Source organism: Poecilia mexicana, unplaced genomic scaffold (assembly GCF_051168715.1).
Source record: "Poecilia mexicana isolate PSO_F unplaced genomic scaffold, ASM5116871v1 scaffold_7, whole genome shotgun sequence".
Classification (NCBI taxonomy): Eukaryota; Metazoa; Chordata; class Actinopteri; order Cyprinodontiformes; family Poeciliidae; genus Poecilia; species Poecilia mexicana.
The window spans coordinates 22,266,701-22,290,286 of record NW_028263376.1 but is presented as its reverse complement, the minus strand read 5'-3'; the positions used below and the strand labels follow the sequence as shown (position 1 = coordinate 22,290,286).

Below are 23,586 nucleotides of genomic sequence, written 5' to 3'. Positions count from 1 at the left end.
CAGCTCAATACTGTCCAGTTTATTACCCCCTTGTCCTCCAGTGAACCTTGTTCTCCCTGTCGCAATTATCTTTTGATCTTGTTTGTTTCTATTATTTATTAATGTGGCTTCATGCGGTACCAACTTGTGCAACACTGAAAGAGATTTTCCAGTAGTTGTCTCAAAAATCTGGGTGTTAATTCAGCAGGGAAGCTCAACAGGTTTAGAATCTGAATTAGTCAGTTAAGATTGCCTTGTGCTATGCCTAGTGCACACGGCAATATATTTATGCCAATTCGTGTTCCAGTTTTCCCCTTCTGACAATCTTAGGGTCACCCCGATTATATGAACGGCTCATAACATAATTTTAGGAGATATTCCCGCTGTGTGTGGCTTGTGTGTAAGAGTGAGCTGGTCTGCTAAGAAGGACACTGGGACCGTTCTGATCTAAAATCTGGGATAGTAAACATGTTGGATTGTGGCTGTTGCATGTGAGGTGTAACCAATCAGAAGGCGAGTTCAGGGAAATGCAGAGGGCAATTTAAAATGCAGAAATTAAAAATCTGCTTTGGTACACCTTAAAGTCCAGTGGACATTGGCAGCATCTTTTTCTATCTTTTTTTCATTGAACACATTCCACAAACTATTTCAACTGCTTATTTCTAGTTGGCAATTTTTGTTTACTTTGGACTCATGTTTGGCCTTAAAGGTTTTGCGAGATTTCCCGTATGACATCTGAATGTTGATCAATGATGCCAGATAAATTGAATCGGTAGACAGTCCTGCCTGCTCTGGACTGGCTACTTCTTATCTGAGATCAGGTTATTAGGTTAACTTGTCCAGGAGGCAAATCGAGACATCTCTCTCCACCTTATTCTAGATAAAGGATTTCCAAGGAAAGGGGGACATATAGTTCCTCCAGCAAGCTCTAGTCCATTCTAGTGGGATCTGCTTGGAGAACGTCTAAATGGAGGGACCCAGGAAAACATCCTGATCAGATGCATCAGCCCTACTCTTAGCATCCTCTGGATCAAATGTCTCTTAAGGTGAGCCTCGTCACCTTACAGAGGAAGTTCTGTTTCAAGTTATTGTATCTGGGATCTTTTTCTTTCAGTCCTGATCCATATCTTATGACCATAAGTCTGGGCTGGAATGTGGAATGACAACTAAAATGGGAGTTTTGCTTTGACAAGGTTCTTTCTTTCTACCATAACAAACTAGAACAGTGTCTGCATTACTGTAAACAGTAACGCAGGCTCTACTTGAGCCAGAGTTTTCTTTTTGAAAATTATAGCAGTCATCCTGACCAAGCAAACATCTGGCTCGCCAAACTGAGAACTATATGACAACAGCAAAAATGAGATCAACCTTGACTTGGTGTTGAGAGTGTGGAGGCATTTCTTACAAATGAGTTCACGAGGACGAGACAGCTAACAGTCAACCCAAGCAACCCCCACAAAATGCTTAGAGGAACTCAACCTTCAAGTCTTTTCAAAGCCACAAACGCGTGTAAACAGAAAAACTTCATGTCCCCCTTATCACTTTCAGGACGGTAGAGATGGTATACTGATCGACAATAAGGATGAAGGTTGCCTTTCTTCTCTTGAATCAGAGCCTCTTTTCTAACACCCTAGAGTTAAGTTTCTCAGGGAAGTTATCATAATACTTGGAACACATACTCTAGTTTTCATTCCTCCATGCGATATTGAAGAAGCATGCCACCATTGGCAGCCCCACAATCCTATTTGTGCCCTTGGTGACCTTTCCCTTGATGATAGACCCGCCTTCCCCAGGTTTATAGATTCTGCCTCCTACATGGAGAACATGGTGATCGGATTTGGTATTTTCCAATATAATTTTGTGGGAGAGGATGACATCTATGCAGTGCTGTTTTTTACACATCTGTTCTTTTTCTTTAGGATAATATGATATGACACTTGACGTGTCTTGACTTTTGATTGTTGGCATTGAAACGATGCTCTCTTTAAGTGCATGCTTGTATTTCAAGATCTAGACTGACTAGTTTTAACTCTGAGATTAAGCATCCTACACCTACATATCCTTATCATCCATTTGAAGTTTGGACATCTACTATTGCCACAAAGTTGGACAACTGAAATTTCTGAAATGCTTTTTGCTGCGTTTAAAGTGGGGGGGGGGAAGTGCCCTTTGCCATAATTTTTTTTATTCATCCTTTTTTGCAGCAGTAGTTTTCTAATAATTTTCTCTTTGTAGTTCATTTTAACTACTACGTCTTAACGTTACCTTTTCGTCATCATCTTTTACATGTTTAGCTGCCCATATTCCTTAAGGTTGTTAATATTTCTAATAACAACAAAGTTACTGGTCACTATCAGTTAGCATGTGGTGAATAAAAATATATCTATGTACTAAAATAAAACTTCTATAAAGCCGCAGCTGCTGTTTTTGTCCCCTAATTTGGACAAACTAATTTATTGCTAGTGAGGGAAAAAACACCAATGTGGCTCTTCAAGTTATTTTCAGTGAGTCAGTCACTCGTCAGGACATGAGTACACCCCCCTCTGTGATTTTGTGATTGTGTAGCCACTGTGCCATTTGTGGTATGTAAGTAATGCCGCCATACAGAGTGTAAAAGAACTGAGTCACTCTGAGAGCTTGAGTGTTCCTGCAGTGGGGCACATGAAGTTTTGTTCTGTTCCAGATTTATCTTTACATGAGTTTGATTTCCCCTTAACATCGACGCATTTATTAACCGCAGTAAATAATCTGTATGAATATCTTGTTTTATGGCAGCTGTAGAACCTTTGGAGATCATGGGACAAAAGGGGACTCTTCATAAAATAATGAAAATCAACTTTGAACATTTTCTTCACAAAACTGTGTTCAGTTGGAGCAACTCTTTGAAGATCCTTAAATAATGAGTTTCAATAACAGCGAATTTCTCTTTGGGATTAATAAAGTATTTTTGAATTGAAAAAGACTTGATACCAAAGCAAAAGAGGGGTCATGTTGAAGATTACAGAATAAATATGAAATATTTACATTTTACATGGACATTTACCGTAGGTTCCATACTTACCAAAGGATGTAATAGTAAATGCATTTGTACCAAAAATACAGCCATTTCAGTTCAGTACCCACATGTACCAAACAAATAGATCTCTTTTTTTATACCCGATACTTGCAGAATGCTTATGTACGGAACTACGTGTGTAGTGCTGTGTTCTGTGGTGGAACTTTAAAAAGTGACACCAAAACAAAACGGAGAGGACTCTCGGGGATCAATAAACCCTCCTATTTGGGAACATTAAGGTTTCTTATGCAGCTGCAATAGTGACAGAAAAATTTTCAACAGCAGAACAGTATGTTGTTCTCTCTACACCCAACTAAATAACTCACTTGAAACATTAAGCTGAATGGATACATGACTTATACTGAAATCTGCTGAAGTCCAAATCCGGTTGTTTGGTGCATTCAGCCAGTCCAAAGTGCTGCACAGCATATGAGGATACGGATACATAATTATGGTACTGTCATGATGAGTTCCACTGACCAAAAGGGATTTCCTATCAGCTGTGCTTTTATGGTACTTTAAAGTACACCTTGTACACTGGATTGCCTAAATATCAAAACAACTCCATGATTTAAACTTTTTATCTTTTATAAAACAAAAAAATCTATCCATCCATTGGTTGTACCTGCTTGTCCTTTAATAATAACACATTATGCCCAAGTCTCAACTCAGTTTTATTGTAGTCACTATTTTATCAGCTCTTGTTTCAGCATTAATGTCTGTCATGACATCATTAGAGATAATATCTTAGCTCTGGGTGAACTACTAGCAGCAGGAAGTCTTCATTTATCTTAGCACAGTGTTTATTAAACACAACAAATCACCCTGAGACTTGGATCTTTCTGGATGCCTTGTTATTTAAATATCTTCTGTCAGCCTTTACAGTCCTCTTTGACATCTGGTATACCAGTAGTTCACTACTGAAGCTTTTTCTAATATTAAAAAAAAAACCTGTACTTTGGTCCTGCACTGGAAATTGTATTTTTTTCCTGCTGTTAGTTTTTCTAATTGCCTCTTCAGCATAATTGCTGAAGAATAAATACACTTTTGGTCATCAACTTTTAATGTAGTATGTAAATGTATTTTGCTATACAGAGTTATATACCTTAAACCAAAACTGTTCACTGCAGCTATGTTCTTTTCTACTACAGCCTATGTGAACACTTTAAGATCAGTTGTGATTGTATAGTCAGTATTGCTTGCAAGAAGAAACATTTGACCAAGCCCAGCTTGTCGATGCCCACAGGCAGCGGAAGGTGATTCATACCAGCATGCTCACTTGAGTCAGAAAAGGATTGACTCTGACAATCATACTGGATGATAATTGAAAATAATTTCTCCCTTTGTTCAAGCCTGAGCCAACTACTGTTTTTGGTGCTGAACCGGTCTAAAAAGTCCAATAGAGGGAAACTTTCCCTCCCCTCTCTAGGCTTTCTCACAACCCCTCTCTCCTTTGCTCCCTCTTTCCCCTCTGACTCCCTCTCAGTGAGAGCTCCTAGTGGGTCCTTTCCCCCCCTTCCTTTCTCACTTCCCTCACATCCGTCCTCTGGGTTTTTGCCTCGTTTTTCCTTCTTGGGATTTTATCTGAAATGGACTTTTTGAACATTTAACTTCACAGCAAACTCTTTTTGCTTTTGCTCTCGCCAGCATCTAAACCAGCAAGCCTCCAGTCGATTATTCGCCTCTACTCTGTCACTCCAAAGCCACATCAAATGGTCGCTTTGCTCAAAGGGAGTCCGTCCTCTTCCACTAATGCAAACTGGAATTAGTGGAAGCACTGCTAGTTGGACTGCATATATTTCTGCTCCAAAGCTTCTGTGACTCTGCGTGGCATGTGTTTGGTCTGAAACATTACGAAGGGAGTTGAGAAACGTCTGTTCTGCAAAAACTCTGTCGACTTAGCAGCTACCAGTTGTCATTGTTTTTTGTTGCCCATTCTGGATATTAAATCAAGCCAACATTAAATTATCTGGAGTTTTCTTTGGCTTCTTTTTAAGTGGAGACTTTGCTCAGTGGAGTCAAATGGACTGTGTTTGAATGAAATGATGAATTCTATGCACCTCTCTTTTCCCAGTGCTGTGGTTGCCTCCTGAGAGACACACAGATAAAAAAGACCAAGCTAATTTCCTGTCTAAGCTGCATGCATGTGACTTTCCAATCCCTCATGGAGGTCATCCTCAGCCTGCTAACTTCTGATACCTCTCCACTTCCTTGCCCCACCACTGTGAGTCTTTGTGTTTTTGTGTGCATGTCAAATCTTACTGCTGTATTGCAACTTCAGAGGAATCCCGGATTACTCTTCTCAATTGCAGATTCTAGAGTTTGTGCAGATTCTTCAGGGCATGCTATGTTTAGGATTGGCTTTGTGTTTAAGTCCATTATGTTAACACAAAAGCTGGTGCAACTTTGTTAACACAAAAGCTGGTGCAACTTTATTTTGAATCCTTTTGTTGAGTGAATGCATTGAAAGAACCGCCTCTTGTCCCGCAACTCATGGACTTGTGTAAGTTTTCTGATCTGGAGAAAAGGATTTATTGTTGCCTCACCAGATCCCCTTAAAGGAAACAAAAAGCGGATTTTGTTGTTATTTTAAGCTTTTGTTGGTTGGAACTGAAACCATGAGGGAATGACAAAGATATGTGTGTATATGACCAAAATATATTAACTCATAATTGCCCGTTTTGTGGACCTAAACCTACTTTCTCTAATACATGACTTTTATCTCAACTCAAGTTAAGTTTGAGTTGAATTTGTTAAGTTGAATTTCAGGGACGATAGGAGGGTTAAAGATCAGACAGTCAATTTTGAAACTATAAAATTATTTACTATAAGTATAAACCTCTACACAGTGCAACTTAAAATTTTGAGTGATAGTACAGGACTGAGCAAACAGTGGCTTACAATAGTATTCACACCTCTCTTTTCCACACCAGTGCATTTCACTGGGATAGTAGTGGGATGTCAGACCAATGCAAAGTTTTGCATTGCATTGAAAACACACAAAATTTGACCAAGTCTTCATTTGTCTTGTTTTTAGTGCAAATATCCAAATACACTTGAAATAAAAATAACATTTAGATATTGGCTGACCAGTACTCCCTAACCATTGTAGTTGAACTTGAGTTATTTTGCCAGTGATTGGGCAAACATATTTTGAATCTCTACATATGCAAAAATAGTAAGAGACATAGTCACAAATGCAGGCCATGATTTTTCCTTTCACTTCAGGATTACACCCTATTCTTTTTGTTGGGGTATCGCATAAAATCTCAATAAAACTTGTGGTTGTAATGTGACAAAATGTGGAAATGTTCAGAGGTTGTGAATACTTTCACAAGACACTGTAAATGTAGGAAACTAACCTTATTACGTCCACTGTGTAACCTAACTCCCATCACTGATGGATATTGGACTCTGTAGATAAGAGGGAATTGATAGCCCTGTAACCCGGCCTACAACCACTGAAATAGGGAGGCATGCCACGACAAAGCAGTGCTGCAGAGTTCACATATTGCAGAGAACGCTGTCACTGGAGAGGTGTGGATCAGGTGTGATTTCTCAGAAAGATACCTGATGTTACAACATCTTTGTAGCCCTTCACCAACATGGTACATTAAACCACAGCTTCATTGGAAACGCAGGCTGACATCACATGAAGATCACCACCACTCAGCTGCATTACAAGCCTTAACAACCAGCAAGGTACTGAGCACTTTTTACACACAAACTGTTGTGACTTTAACCAGGCAGAACATAACAAGAAGGGTAATGTCAGAAGATTCAAACTCAAATGTTGATACTCGAAACAATCACAGTTCAGTGCTTGGATTTGAAATCCATGTTTGCTAAATATTGAAATAAAGAATATTATTGCAGCCTGTCATTCTGTAAACAGCAGAATCCATGATTTTTTTTTTTATTCTTAGACATGTTTTAGGAGGGGTTAATATTAAATTCACATGATGAAGGAGAGAGGCAGATGTTTAGACAGTGTCTCATTTTTCATCAGGACCACTTTACTGTCTCTGACCTCAAACCCTAGTCATGTGAAAATACACCAAAAACATTAAACAGACTTATAAAGGATCAAAACAATGGCTCTAATCTTTGTTCTTTGCAGCTAGAGATAGAAATTTGGCTGTTCAAAATGTTCTGGTCGTATTCATCCATTTATGTGATATGTGTGTCTGGCAACTTTAGTAATGTTTTCTAAATACCTGTTTGAAAGGTGTGTTTTGTAGGTCTGCTTATGTTTAGGTGGACTGTTCCCAGAGCTCTGTTGGATCCAGGATAAGCAGGTTGCCATATCATGGCTCTAACCGGCTTTACTTGGATCAGAGGCTGTTATACAAGTAGAGCCCCCTTGCCACAGAGTTGGGACTTGGGTGAAGTGAGAACAATTTTCTGTAACAGTGCATTCAAAGGAACTGTAGAGCAGGCTTTATGTTGAGCAGATTAGTATTTTTTTATATACAATGCTGTAAAAATGCCCTGTTCTTTTTATTTATGACTCAAACATGAATGCTTTAGAATAGATCATCAAGCAAACTTAATATCAGACAAAGGAAACTTCAATCATTTTACTTTGGGGAGAGGCCAAACCAACCTTGAACGATCTGAAAAAATAATTTCCTCTTGGCTTAATAATTGGTGGCAATACCTCCCATTAATCGCCGATGATATAGTAACTGCCAATGAATCTTTTGCATTCCTGTGGAGGAACTGTGGTGTCTCTTTTGAAGCTGTGTACAGGTTCTTTTGAAAAATTCCACATCAGAGATGTTTTCTGGTATAAAAAAAGACTGTTTATGGTCATATCCCAGAACGTCAATCAGATTTAATTGTAGGCTTTGATTAGGCCACTCCAAAAATTATTTTGTAATTTATCTGCCATTCCAAGGTGGACTTTCTGGTGTGCTTCAGATCATTGTCCTTTTGCACAATCTATGTACATCATACCTTAATCTGGATGATAGACATTTGCCTTCAGGAAATTTTGGTGGAGAAATACAATCTATAGCTCCATCAAGTCATCCAGGACCAGCAAAGCAGCCCTAGGACATCACAGTACCACTACCATGCTTGGCTCTTATGAATAATGTTGTTTTTCTAAAATGCAGTGTTAATTTTACACCAAATGCAGTGGGACGCAAACCTTCAAAAAAGTTCCACTTTTGTCTACTCAGGCCACAAAATATTATCCCGAAAGCCTTTGGTGCAACAGGCCTTCGTGTTTTCTGTCAGCTGTGGTTTTGGGTTGAAACGGTCTCATGGATGTTGGTCTTGTCCCTTCTTTTTCTGCTTGTTGAATCATGAACATTGACCTCCGCTGAGGCAAGTTAGTACCACAGTGGTTTAGATGTTGTCCTGGGTTCTTTTTGACCTCCCTCATGACCTCATCAGCGTGGTTTTGGGTTAGTTTTAGTAAGCCAGAAACTCCTGGGAAGATTTGCCACCATTTCTTGATTTTTTTTTTTTTTTTTTACGTATGAGTGATGGCTCCCACTATGGTTTGATGGAATCCAAAGGCCTTGGAGAAGGATTTGTAACATTTTCCAGGTGGATAGATGTCAATGGTTGTTTCATGGCATGTTTTGTTGCATTTCCACATCTTTTAACCTATTTCTGCTGTCAGACAGGATCTATTTGCATATCTGGTGGTAAGACTAATCTAAAATAAACTTTTACAAAAACTCTGGTTTGTAAGTTATGTTATGATTATTCTCACTCATTTAAAAAAAGTTATGTTGCAATATCAATTATAAAACAATTGATCTTTATATTGCACAGGTTGCTGACCCTTGACAGAGACTCAGTCTGTCCTTTTTCCTAATAAAGACTAATCAGAGGAACATTGAGTGCACCCCTCTATTACAAGCCTTCAGCTTCTGTTATTAGGCTACACAGACTCCAGTGATGAAGTCAGTCACTTCTTGCTTCAGTGAGTCTGCATATCAATATGTTTGGCTTAGTTAACCCAAGGGAATTAACTTTATCCTTCGGCTGACAATCTTTAATTACATGCATGATTAGTTGCGGAACTCGGCTATTTACAGATGACTCTGCTCTTTGAAATTTATTACACTTTTCTTCATGTGAGATGCCAGTGAAGACTGTGTACTCTATGCGTGGGAATATGGCTGTGTCATTCATTATTAAAATGTTGGATTATATCCACACTGTGACCAACCATAAAGTATACATCCCCTATTTATAGATCATTGAAACAAGGACTCCATCTTTGGAAATTACCTGACCTTCCAACTGTCGGCGTTCACTACATCTCACTGTAGATGTTTTCTTTGATCATTGACGGGGTGTGGTTTTGGTGCCAGTCTGTACAGTTGACTGGGCCTTCTTATCATGGTATCCGTAGCCCCTATCTGTGGTGCATTACAGTGTACTGCAGTTTAGAGTTCTGACACTTGTCCTTTGCCCTTTTTTTATCTTCTGTTAGAGGGGATGTATTTGATTAATCAGATAACTGTCAATGGTGAAACTGGAGATAACTGATCAGTGTTCAGATTTACACCTTGCAGGGCCTCTGTGAATGAGGTAAGACCCCCATAAAGTTATTAATACTCTTTTCAACTAGAGCTAAACGGAGACCAGGAGCCACTATGTTGTTTTTTTTTGTTGTTTTTTTTTTTGCTTGCCTGGCAAGCTATTCTAGTTCTGATTCATTTGATTGGATTGTATACCAAGCAGTCAGTAGGCAGGATCAGAAATTAGTCTTTCGCTTCACAGCATGTGTAAGTTAACTCACAATTGTTTTTTTTTCTGTATAATGCCACCTTAAAGATTTCAAAAAAAGGGAAAACCCCTTTGCTACAAAACAAAAACACCTGAAACATTTTTTGTTGACCTGCACTTGTTGACCTATGTGGAGGAATGTGCCTAAGGATGGATGTCTGTGTCAGGTTGTGTAAATGGGTGCCAAACTGGTTTTTCTTGCTTCTAGATGGCTTTCTATGGGCAGGCAGAAAGAACAGACTGGAACTTGGTACAATCTTGCTTTGTAGTCCAGTTACACCTATTGCCCCAGTTGGAAAAATACTAGGAACTGGTTTCCCTTTTTTCTTACCAGTTTTTGTAACCCTGTAAAAATTATGCCATCATCCTAACCATGGTGTCTGGACTTTTCTGGTTAAACTACGGCAATTACATGAATTGCACATTTCAAGTACATTTAATATAGTAGTAATAGAATACACTAGTTGTACAAGAGGATTTGAAGCAAATATTCTATTTAATATATTGGTTAAAATAGGTGATTAAGATATAAGCTTATAAAATGTGTCTTAAAAGGGATTTAAAAGACAAAGGTTTTTTTTTTTTGTTTTGTTTTGTTTTTGTTTCCAATCTGATCTTCCCACTGATTTTGTTCTAGTGAACAGGTAGTTTGAACTAGAAAGCTTGGTTTCTTACTGTATAACTGAGTCGGTCAGAAGAGCGTAGAGTGCCTCAGAGATGTATATTCAGAGAACTGATCTGTACTTTAATTTGAGTTCAAACCAACTACAAAAAGTAATCAACAAAACCTCTCTGTTAATATTCTATAAAGTTTTTTTTTAAATCCATTGTTATCCTAAATTGTTTATTTTTTGTTACTACAACAAAGTTTTATACAACTCTTTATTATTATGCACATACTTCCCAAACCTCATAAGATATGTTCCTTGCTGTCAAATTCGTGTTACATGGCACTAAGGCAAAGTAAATTTTCTTCTGGTATTAATAAAGGATCTAACCATCCACCTGTTGTGCTTGTGCACATTTTCCAACCATTCATTTTCTTTTCACTCAACTTTTCAAGTTTCTTTAGCAATGACCTTTTGTGGCTTACCCTCATTTTGAAATGTGTAAGTGACTGTATGCTGGACAGCTGTTGAGTCAGCAGACTTCTTCCTGAGTTTGTGCATTTCTACATTAAAAAATCTATTTTATGTAATTGGCTGTGTAATATGCTAGCTTTTTCATAACACTGCAGTTGTTTAAATGGACGTGTAAAAGTTGCATGGCTCCATTTATAAAGCTTATGGTGCATTCTGTTGCTCACCATTATCAAAGTGTTTGTAGTGGCGATAATTTGAACAGTTTCATCAAGCATTAAAAGTTGCTCAGAATTGGATTGGATTCTTTGAGCCTTAATTATAAAGTGTTGCTTTTTATTTCCTAATGTCTGCTGTCGTAGTTATCTTGAGTCGGTGAAAAACAATCCCTACCTGATCTATTTGCGCTCTCTGAAGATGACGGGCTGCCGCGCGTGCCCTACAGCTGAAGGGGATGATGTCATCCCTGCGCTCTGAGAGAGAGGGAGGGAGAAGTGGGCGGGGCTTCCGCTAACTGAGTTTCAGGTGTGATTTAAACTTTTCACAACAAGCCGCGCGGGTAGAAGCGAACGGAGCGTTAAGTGAAACTTAGCGACAGAGCGAACCGTCTGGGAGCTTTATTCACTGAAACTTAAACGAATCTAGACTAATGAAAACACAGAGCTGGTTGCTACTGGGAGGAAAAAAATGTACTGGGAACAACTTCTCCGTTTGAGGAATGGAAAGGTGAGCTGTTCAAGTTCGCAGGAGAGATGGTGGTTTCGAGTGTAATAACGTGTATACACTTAAAAAAAAAAGAAAAGCTTAAATTGCTTTACATTTAATCATAATATATTGTTTTCCTGAGTGTATTGTTGGCTGCGACTTGGTTAGTCATTCAGATCAAATTGCATATGAGGCAATAGTATCATGCTTCTGAGCTCCTGGTGGACAGTTATTTTCATCAGTCAGATCAGTTCTGACTTTTGCTTGAGGTGTTTCAGGAAATGAATCACATCCTCTGCCTGTGACTGCAGGTGATAGACTCGTTATTATCTCAGGTAGACTTCATGCAGATGAAACTCAATTGAGATGGTGACTGATTTCTCTACGAATACTTGTAGGGCACCAGACAAAATTAGGTCACAGTCTGGAAAGTAATCCACAAAAATTGTATAAAGCCAAGAGACCTGTTACCTGTTATAGAAATAAAAACACCCTTTATTTGGTAAAGGAAATAAAAAAATATATAAAGAAGACATTAAGAGCCTGTTTTCTATTTTTGTGAAAATAACATATTTATTTATTTACAAGACTTTACCAATATGCAACATGTACAAAACAATAAGTACACCAATGGGTGGGAACCTCAGATTTGTGTGAAGATGTGTTATTTCTTCCAGTTTCTTTTCTTCATATATTGATAATTGGGAAGTTAATAACTGGCATCTTCCTCTTCAGACAAACTGACCACAAGTTGCCTTTTCAGCTGTCTCACTTTCCGCTTTCCAAACTACAGGCCCCCAAAAAAGCAGAAACCTAATTTTTTTTAACATGTCAGCAAATTAAAAACAAAAAAAAAAAAACAAGAAACCAACAATATGCAACTTTTCCAGTTACTCAAGCGCCTTACGTCATGCCTCTTTACCCACTCTAAACTTCCTCTCTGTTTGCTGCAGATTGACCGGCTGGAGGTGAGCGGGTTGGGCCAGACACCCCTCGCTGTTTCATATGGAGCAGACGGCTCTTTCCCTTCCGGTGACGATGCCACACCTGACCCTCAGCGCACAAAACAGGCTATCGCTCAGCTGCAACAGAAGATCCTCAAGCTCACAGAGCAGATTAAGATCGAGCAGACGGCAAGGGACGATAATGTCGCAGAATACCTCAAACTAGCCAACAATGCTGACAAACAGCAAAGCACACGTATCAAACAGGTATTGTACCAAAAGTTTATGATTATTTAGTTTCAAATTTGATCAGGTGCACAATCACTTCATCAAAATAAATTCTGTTGAATCAATCTGTGCACACCTTTAAGCTGGAAAGAAGGTTGCACATTGCATTTAGTAATAAGTAAAATGCGTCATTCTTTGTGATTTAACACATTCTGTTAACTGGCAGGTGTTTGAGAAAAAGAACCAGAAGTCAGCGCAGACCATCCAGCAGCTGCAGAGGAAGCTTGAGCACTACCACCGGAAGCTAAGGGAAGTGGAGCACAATGGGATCCCTCGCCAACCCAAGGATGTTCTTCGGGACATGCAGCAGGGCCTCAAGGACGTCGGTGCCAAAGTCAGTGGATTTAGCGAGGGCGTGGTGGATAGCGTGAAGGGAGGCCTATCCAGCTTCTCCCAAGCCACCCACTCTGCTGCAGGCGCAGTCGTCTCCAAGCCACGGGAGATCGCCTCGCTCATTCGCAACAAATTCGGTAGTGCCGACAACATCCCCAACCTCAAAGACTCGTTAGACGACCCCTCGGTGGAAGAAGGGGTAACAGGTGGGGGCGGAAGATCCCTGACCAATACTGGACACCATCTCCAGTTGAGCCCCAAATACATAAGTGACGACGACTGCTCTAGTGCTACGTCGGGTTCAGCCGGGGCAAACAGCACCACTGGGGCTCCTGGGGGCCCTCCAAGCTCTAAGGGGAACACACTGGAGAGAAGCCAGGGCTCCAGCTTAGACATGCTGCTACAGGAGGTGCAGGACTTGAGGGACGGTCAGACGAGGCTTGAGGAGAGCCTGGACAGTTTGAAGAGCAACTATCAGAGAGACTACACAGTCGTTATGCAAGCTCTGCAGGAGGAACGCTTCAGGTAACTCAGAGAACGTTCAAGAATGTGTCGCACATTCCGGAGAGGTTTACGTGATCACAATCAATGGTTGGGAAGAAATTAGCTAGAATTAACTGGCAGGTAACTGGGAAGCACCTGCTAATTTTAGAAACTTTTTTTTTTTTAATTCACATGCAGGTGATGTCATCTCTGTGGGTAATTGCATTTCTATGAAAAGTTTCTATTACAAAAGAAAAACTTTGTTTTTCTTGCAGTTAGTCACTTACTACTACTAAAGAAATGCACTTTTTATGCTAACTGTTAAAAATAAGACCTTTTGTAAGACAAATTTTACAGATTATACTATAATATAATTTTTACTGTAGTTAGCAGTTGTCATCTAATCTGTAATAAGGTGACAAATGCATCCACCCCCTTGTGTCTTCTCATTATTCATTACGTTTCTATCGGCTCTTTTCCCAGGCCTGCATTCAGACTCTGGGCTTAAGACACACATTCACATTCCTCTAGAATGTTCCAACATGAGGGCACAAACACTGAGGTCAGATAAAGAAATATTGGACATATTTCTTCCTAAAATGTCCCGGCCCAGAGCAGTCTGTTTTTTTCCAATAAGGCTAAAATCATTTCCACCATGAAGGACTGACCACCAGGTTTTTTTTCTGGCCTGTCTGCAGGGAAATACCCGTCCATAAACCACCAGAGATAATATAAGTCTTCAGCAACTAATTCCAACATTATTATATCCAGTAAAATGCCACCAACTCAGTAACTCAGTAAACTCAGTGCTTTGGCGTCATTCACAGCCAAAGCAATGAATGAGGAATCATGAATTTCATGGGAATAACCAGACATTAATTTAACATTTTCAGATCTAAGCTAACAAATACTCTTTGAAATAAAAGACTCAGTCCAGTATATGTTGAATTATTAAAAGATTGCTTTTCAACTTTTGGGCCTCTTCCAGCTATTAACAAATGATTTATTTGAAATTTCTAAACAAAGCTAACAGATAATCATCAAAGAAAGAAACTCAACCTTTTTAAGTTGGATGATTATTGGAGTAAATATGAAATGAGTAGATTTGGCATTTCAATAAATACTCTTCACAATAAAAATGTCTATATTTCATAGTTCCAATTATTTCAAATGTACATTATGCATTTAAATAAAAGATGTAGCACAGTAACCAAGAAAGAATTTACTTTTCAAATTAAAGCCTACAGATACTCCTTAAAATAAAAGCCTACATCTTCCATGGGTTTGATTACTGTGATGGGCTCCACATCACTTACAAAGCTAAGCCAGGCATTAAAACATGTTTATGATGAATTTTCTAAACAAAGCTCAAAGAAACCCTTCACTGAGCATTGATGAAGAGGGGAAAACCATTAAGTTGTTTAGATTATTAAAGGTTCTACTGTCAACCACCTGACTTAAATGAACAAGAGATTAACAAGCCTCTTCAGCACTTGGTGGCACGTGGAGGAGGTAATTTAAATCAGGTGTGCTGGAGCAGAGACGCGTCTGAAACATGCAAGACAATGAGCCCTGGGGACCAAGATGGAGAACCACTGAACTTGATGAACAAAGAATTGTTGGGAAAACACAAAACACAGTTCAAAAGTGCAGCTCTAGGGTAGATATTGGTAATGGATTTAAAGCAGGCATGAAAAAGTGGTTTTTATTGGCCTTTCAAAATAAAGGTCAAAACAAAATAAATTTATGCTTGGGCCTAAGCAAAACATTTGAGAAAAATTTTATTTCAATTTATATTATGCTGGGTTTAATGTCCCATCTAAATTTTTTGAGAGTTTTCTCTCTTTTTTTATTGTTGTTCAGTCTGAAGCCTGACAGCATTTCAACTCACTGGAAACAAAGAAATAAAAGCAACAGAAACCAAAATGAAATGTACAGTCAACATGGTTAAACTTTTTCTTTAAGGAGCACTAACGTGAAGACATTTTAAATGGAAGCCTTTGTAGAATTTACCTATGCCAAGCAATTTTTCAGGACAGGGTGGCTTCTAAAAGTTGAAATGTCCCAACAATTTATTTATTTAAAAAAAGGAAATGTAGTTGTAGGGTGTTGAAACTCCAGAGATTTTTGTCTACCATTATTTCTGAAAAGAAACAATCATTTGAATGTCAGTCCGTTTGTCTGAGCCCCAAATAAACAGGAGCTTAGATCCCCCTCCTCCCACTGGGTTCATGCCATTGGCCAGTCTCATTCTGGTAACTCTCCCTGTGGTTGGCCAGTTGAATGAGGAGATGAGTAAGCGCGTCCTAATCTTATCAGGACAAGTCATCAGTTCAGTCAGGTGCCATGTGGTCAAATGCCCCCTGGCCTGTTTCTGCTAATGCTTGCATGTGTGTGTTTTTTTTCCCCCTTCTTCTTGGTTTAAGCTAATTATGGCTCAGGAGCTCACATGTGTTTACTTTACATGTGTCTTTAGGTGTGAGCGTTTGGAGGAGCAGCTGAACGACCTGACAGAACTTCATCAGAACGAGATCCTCAACCTCAAACAGGAGCTGGCCAGCATGGAGGAGAAGATCGCCTATCAGTCCTACGAGAGAGCCCGAGACATCCAGGTGTGCCCATCGAACCTATGTCCACAACAACTTCACTGATGATAAAAGAAAACACGTGATTATTTTACAACATAGTATGTAGATGGATTAAGATATTCTTAAGTTGCTGGGTAATAAAGCTAAGTGATGATGGGTCTCACTTCTGACTGGAGCTGAAATATTTTTCAGTAAAAATAACTAATTCATTAAATAAATTATTCTCTGTGTGTCTGAAGATTCTCTTCCATATTCTTATCTCGCCCCACAAACCTATCAAGTGTTTTTATAGGTCAAAAATGATAGCTGACTATTCACAATGTGCTGGCTTTTTAGTAATTACCGTTTCCTTTTAAACTGTTTATTCATTTATTTGGAGCTACATCTGCCCCATGTTGTACGTACTTTACTACAACATGTTGTACATGTGTGACTTCCAGTTTTAAGCAGTGGTAAGGTATTACAGGCTGGTCAGACGCGTGTTAAACAGAGGTGGGCACACACCCTGCAACAGTCAGTGGCTTTATCTCACCTTGCATATTGACACTGTAAGCACTGTCGATACAAAGATCTGTCCAAAGAATCCTGTTGGTCCAAAACAAAAGCATTTCCTTGTAGTAGTCTCATGTTACTCTATGCTTCCCTGCTGGCGTTATGGGCTTGAGTTTTAGGTAAATGTCTCCTCATAACCCACAGCTGAAGCTGTTTCTGGCTGCTCTTCCTTACTCGGACAGCAGAGAGTGCTAGAAACCTGTGAGTGATACACTCCCATCCCTGAGATCAACACTTTGGGCCCCCGTTGTTCAATGTGATGTGGATTTTCGGTCAGCTGTTGAACTGTTAAGGCTCTAGATTATTTAAAAAGATAAATAAATAATTGAAACCAAAACAGAGAGACACCAGCCAATCATGAAGTTACAGAAGGATAATGACGAAGGCTGCGAAGCTTGAAGTTCATTACCAAGAGGAAACAATCGTCCTTAGGTGTTATTCCCACTGAAATCTATAAAATAATTGAATAATTATAAAAAAAATATATAAATAAGATTAAAAAAATCTTAAATAAGAAAACTTCAACTAGTCTGCAAAAAAACTAGTACAAATAAGAAGTAAAATATCCAACAAGGTTGAAGTGGGAATAAGAGGTTTGCTCCAACTAGGTTAGCTGCAATGTCTACCAGTTAAAAAGACATTATATATGTAGACATTATATATCTTTAAAGACGTTCAAGGTGGTGTTTGATTACTAGACATTTTTCTCTGACAACCCAGGTTTTGGAAGCTCACTAATTCTTGTTTGAAATGCAGATCTGACTATTATTATCTTATTTTCTCAATGAATGAGATTTAGTCCAGGGACATGAAGCTGCACTGAAGATCTCAGTCTTGCCGTTGATGACGCTAAAGTTTGCATTGTTCTTCTTTCATTTAGTATGATTTTAAACATAAAACACCGTAAATACTTGTGTGTAGCGTAGTGCAGACCCAGCGGGTTGTACGTTTACGTCGAGCTTCAGTTTTTATTTACAAAAATGGTTTCTTGGCTGACCTTTTTCCCTTCTGGGTGTCATTTTCCACAGGAGGCCCTGGAAGCGTGTCAGACCAGGATCTCTAAGATGGAGCTCCAGCAGCAGCAACAGCAGGTCGTCCAGTTGGAGGGGCTGGAAAATGCCACGGCCAGGACCCTCCTGGGAAAACTTATCAATGTCCTGCTGGCCCTTATGGCCGTCCTTCTGGTTTTTGTCTCAACTGTGGCCAACTGCGTGGTCCCGCTGATGAGGACGCGCTCACGCTCCGTCTCCACCATCATCGTTGTTCTCCTGCTGGCCTTCCTGTGGCGAAACTGGGACGCTCTGTCGGGGTACACGCATCGTGCTCTGCAGCCCCCAGGATGACCATATTGGCGCTTTGCTTTGGTGTCGCCGGATGATTATACTGTCGCTGCAGTCACGCAGGAGACTCAGAGAATGTGATTAGGTTGGGATGGCTGCTTGGCCGTGCACTCTGAGCACATTTGGACACAACCTGGAACCTAGACGGAGAGGAAGAGTTAGTGAACAGCTGAGGACACTCAAACTGTGGAAGGAGAAGACTGTTTACAGTTCTAAAACGAAACGATATGGTGTTATCCCTCGCAGGATCCAACACTCTACTGTTTTGTCTTTGGAGTTTAATTGATTATAATGTTATTTCTAATAATATTTAATTTCCATTGTTATTTTATTCAGTACCATGTAGCATTATGACCTTCTCCTTTTACACAGAGGAGGATTTAGTCAGGAAACTGGGCTGGCGCCTCAGCCTAAAGGTCCAGTCTAATTTTAGAGTCATGTGGGAATGTGGTTGATTGCTTTTAGGAGAAGAAGAGAACTCTTACCTTTCTGTGATTGGTAGATTTGAACCGTGGCTATGAACTTTATTGGGAGTTGGTCCATTTTTGCTGTGATGAACTGGTTCAGAAGGACTGAATATGGCTGTTGTGTCATGGTAACTTAAGATGATGTTGTGTTTTCTTAGCATTTCTGATAGCTAAGATCACCTGCTTTGATTTAGCTCCCTTTCTAAGTGGAAAAAACTTGATTAATGAAGGTTATGAACGACAGATGAAGACTCAAGAAGACATGCTGCTTCCCGTTTAAAAAGAAAACAACCCATAAACAGAGAACATCTGTTAATTCTTAAGCATCTGCCATACGCGTAACACGGAAACAAAGCCGCTTGTTGTCATTAAGAAAATTACATGCAAACCAGTTCTGCTGCTAAAAGCAATGACGGAGCGCTGTTGTCCATCTAAAATCAATTTGCCAGGATAATTGCCTCCCACCTGCCATGTTTGATATGATCAGTTTAGGGAAAAGAGACCGCTGGTGCTCATCCAGCCCCGTCTCGGCAGGATCAGCAATGATGCTGCCCAATATCGACGGTGCAAGTCATCTCCACTGCCATGCAAATGCACACTGTCCGTCTTTAACACTGTACTAAAACATTCTCCCTGCGTATGAACAGTTTTTTTTTTTTTTGACTTTTTTTTCTAGCACTAACTCTGTATTTGTTAACACCCAGTGCCAAACTTGAGTTGAAACCATGTTGACTGGCACAACTAAGACGATGCTCTGCACTTTTCACATATGGCATGAATGTACGCTGCAGGGTCGTCAGGGACGCAGCTCGTAGTTCTCATCAAGTCAGAGGCTCTACGTGATTTAGAGACCCCCCACCCCACCATCACCACTACACCACCTCCTGGATTTTCAGTGGCAGATTTATTAGCTTGATCATCAAAACTGTCCAGCCTCTACTTTAGCACTGCTTGTGACGGCACATGTCAGGCTGAAGTTTAACAACTCTTCGATAGACTCTTAAAAAGGTTTCACTCTCTAAAGGAAAAGTTGACTCGGGTCAGGATCACCCTCATCGCGGTTTGACGAGAAAACCAACAAAGAAGAACTCGGAAGGTTTTGTGTCAAAATCATTGTAATCTCGGATTCCCTCAAGATAAACAGATTTTAAAAATGTATAATGTATTTATTCATCTGTTCTATTTTGGGATGAGGAGAAGAGCATTTGAGTTGAGTGAGCTGACCATTAACCTTGCATGACTTTTTCAGTAACACCTATAATGTAGGGTTGTGTGCTAAACCACTTCAGTGCCTTCTGATGTCCTTTTCTAAGTGTGGAATAAATAAAGTGCATTCCCAACTAAGCTTTTTTTTTTTTCCCTAACCATTATTACAATTTTTGTCTGCAAGGCATAGAGTACAGCCAGGTACAATGTGACACATCAACATTTTTATTTCGAAACATTCTAAAATGCCAGAGAGAGGTTTAGATGTCCTGGCACATTTCTTCACTCATCCTTCCAAAATTCAATATTGCTATTGTGTTTTGGGGATGCAGTGCCATTCGCATTGTAAAGGTGTAAAGGCAATGACATCGGGCCAGACAATGTTGTCCAAATGTTTAGCACCAAACTTGAAAGGGGCTTTATCTTCAGAAGTGGAAATCCTTCTGAAGAGAGCATTGAAGATTATTTAGGTAGAGAATACCCAGAAGTTGTACTCAAGTAAGAGTAGCACTACTTCAGCATATTTTTACTTGAGTAAAAGTAAGAAGTATTCCATAATATGCTGCCTGAGTACTGAGGCTCAGGCAGTGACTGTTATGATTTATTACCATAAATCTGGTAATATGGTAATCATCATATTACCAGATTTTATAATGATGTCATTAGACAGAAAAAGATATGTAAAATAATGAGCAAATTCTGGTAGTTTAAAACAGAAATAATACAAAAGCATAATTACAGAGTTAAAAAGCCTATGGAGCCCCGAAAGGGGCATTGAAGGAAAATAATTAACTTTCTGGTGAGCACCAGAAAGTTTTTTTTTTTTTTTTCCTTCAATGTTCCTTCGGAGTCTCCATACAAGATAAATTTAAGTAGAAGAAAATACTTTTCAAAATCAAATTAAGACACAAATCTGTACTGGACATGATGGTCACTCAAAGCCTATCATCTACTGGCATCATCTCCCAGTAGATGATGCCAAACATAATCTACTGGGAGATCTATGTGATGAACTAAGGATGAAGCCATCGAATTTGGAGAAGCTTGAAGGATTTACCAGATTTTTCATGTGACAAGTGACTGCAGGTTTAATCCAGCCAAACCTCTAACCCTCTTGAACATGTCACTTGACATTTGTTTCGTATCAACTACAACAACACGACGAGCCACATCTGGTCATTTGTTTTCAGAGGTTTGTACTTTTACAGATTTTACATTCCAGCCACTAGATGGTGCTCTTTCATCAGGCATTTCACTAATATATCAGCAGCTCATGAACGCGTATATATAGTGTGCTTCCAGAGAGATGGAGTCCAAACATAAATAGCTGTTGCTCCTTATCAAGAAGGAAACAGGTTAGGTGCTAAATGGGTCACCACTGGGAGTGTTCTAATGATAAATGCGCGAACTCCTCCTTGTTTTACTCCCGTTGCATTTTAACGGCCGGCTGAGGGTATTTGACGCTGACCCGTCTGACCCAACCTTGGCTGCATTCCTCCTAAAATACACACCACTGTTCACCTGCATCTTAGTCATTGTGTCGCGCAGTTTAAAGGTAATGATGTTGCACTTTATCACTTTCCTCCCCTTCCACGCAGCCAGATTTGATGCGCATGGCTGTGCGCCAAGGAAAACACGCGCGGTGCACTTATCTGTCCAGCTGAAAGCTGCAAGTATAGTGACCGGGGGGAGGGAGGAGAGAGGAGAGAGTGAGTTTTGTCCCCCAGAGGAGTCCACGTTAAATTGGCACAGGGCGATTCCACACGATTTAGCATCAACTTTAATTATTGCGTGTATTCAGAGATAACACTTCTCTGGCTCGCCTGCGAGCTGATTTATGCAGCGTCTGACTCGCTGGTTCCACAACCAAGTATTCTATTTAGGGATGTGAGCATATGCTCACTTTATCCAGATTTCAAAAATGCAAACCATATTCACATTTTTTTAAATATTTCTTTGGAGTCGGGGGCGCATGTGTTTGGACTTGAAATATTTATGACTTGAAAGAAATCCGCAGTAGATGTCAGAGCCCGGAAAGGTGCGCTTTACGCGTCCATCTGGTTGCACTTTCACGGTTCTTACCGCGCCTTCTGTGCCCAAAACGGAACCCTTCGGATCTGCAGAACTAATCTGAGAGTCGGGCGATTTGGAGAGCACAGAAGGTGGGACGGTGACCCGTCATTAACCTCGAGATGAGCGGAACCACAATACCAGGACTACCAGGATGGCGGTGGTGGAGGCTCATCTTGATGGCAACCTACATTCAAAAGGAAGTCATTAGTTTGCGCACTTGCGTGAAAAAACAAACAAACAAACAGGTTTTTAAAAATCATAATAAATGACTGAACTGTTGCTTTGCTCTATGGAGATTTTGACCAACATTCAGTCTTTTTGGGAACATGCCAAACATCCTCTACTGGGAAAAGTCACTAAGCTGAAAAAACAGTTGTAGAATCCTCCTGAAAAATTGCATCTATAGCTAAAGTGAAGGTACAGAAAGGGAACAGAGCATCTAACGTCTATCAGTGCATCTATCCAGGAGAAGGGCACCAACAAATTATTTCTAGATGTTTTCAGTGAGACAACGAATTAGAGGTTTTAAGAAAGTTACTCTTTTCTTAGTTCAGTCTATGAAAGTTCACACAAAGCTCAGTGTGTGAACTTTAAAAGTTCAGTAAGAAAAGGGAGAAGTGTTTTCTTTCAGATGCTACATGGAAAGTATTTGGGACAAAAAACAACAACAACAACAGTGTGTATTATCAAAAGAACAAAATGGCCATTTTGGAACATGGTGGTGGCAACAGCATGATGTGGGTTGATGGAACTAAACAGTTTGGGTCAAAATCAATAAAATAAGGAACAGTTTAAATATCAGACAGGTATAACCCTAGACATTCAGGTGTCTGCTAGAGAGCTAAAGATTAAAGGTGATTTTAGTTGTAAGCCTCACAGTGAGCTTAAACATACGTCCAAATAAACCAATAAACAGATTAGATTGAGTTAGTCCAAAATATATGGGATTCCTTAAAGATGGTGGCTTTAAAATAGTTATCATCACCATCTGAAAGTTTAGGAACATTTTTTCCGAGTGGGTATATATTGCAGGTCAAGATGTGGGTTGCTGAATGACTCCCACAAAAAAGTCTGGATGGTGTGTTTGAAACAAATAGTGCTTTCATATCCATGCAGTCAAACTGCTGCATCTTTTTTAATTGTTCTATTTAGATTTCTATGTTTTCAGCAAAGCTGCACAAGATACACGACACCTTAAAGGTGTAAAAAGTTTTTAAAATGTTACTTTCACGATCTCATTCTGGTAATTCAGCAAAATCTGCCATTTTACATCCGTGTGTGAACTTTAAAAAGTGACTGTAAAAGTTGAAATAAGCGATTTTTTTTAGCAGCTGTTGCGCCTGAGTTGATGTTTTGATAATAAAATCGAAAATATGAGAGCAAAGATCAATCAGGCAGACAGAGTGCTCTCAAAGGACAATATATGTCATATCAGGGAGGCAGCACCATTCATCACGGTTAATGAGATGACACCCCTGCTTCTGTGAAAGAGCAAGTTTTATTATATTAGGAATGTATTATTATTGCTTTCGTTATTAATCAATATTGCAGAGAAACGTGACTGCAAACAAGTTTTGTTTTCAGAGAATGTCTGTAAATTGCGCATCACAAAAAAAATATATACTTAAGTAGTTTTATTTAAAGAAAAAAAATGTGTAACTAGACTACTCTAATGTGTCTCTGCTGAGCTGCTCGGCGGGCAGAGGGGGACAGAGGCAGAGGAGGCAGCCTGAAAAAGGAA

At 39.5% G+C, this 23,586-nt stretch overlaps 1 protein-coding gene across 4 annotated transcripts in view; it reads left to right on the top strand.

Annotated features, from left to right (window-relative positions):
• The window catches only part of tmcc1a (transmembrane and coiled-coil domain family 1a), a 46,150-nt gene extending 26,240 nt beyond the window's left edge, over positions 1-19,910 (top strand). For all 4 annotated transcript variants that reach the window (XM_088007257.1, XM_015005330.2, XM_015005331.2 and 1 more), the window contains 4 exons: positions 12,525-12,782; positions 12,970-13,661; positions 16,096-16,231; positions 17,788-19,910. In XM_088007257.1, the coding sequence (XP_087863383.1) occupies positions 12,525-12,782; positions 12,970-13,661; positions 16,096-16,231; positions 17,788-18,102 (1,401 nt within the window). In that variant the 3' untranslated portion in view covers positions 18,103-19,910. The remainder of the gene's footprint in view (positions 1-12,524; positions 12,783-12,969; positions 13,662-16,095; positions 16,232-17,787) is intronic.
• The last annotated feature ends 3,676 nt before the right edge of the window (positions 19,911-23,586 follow it).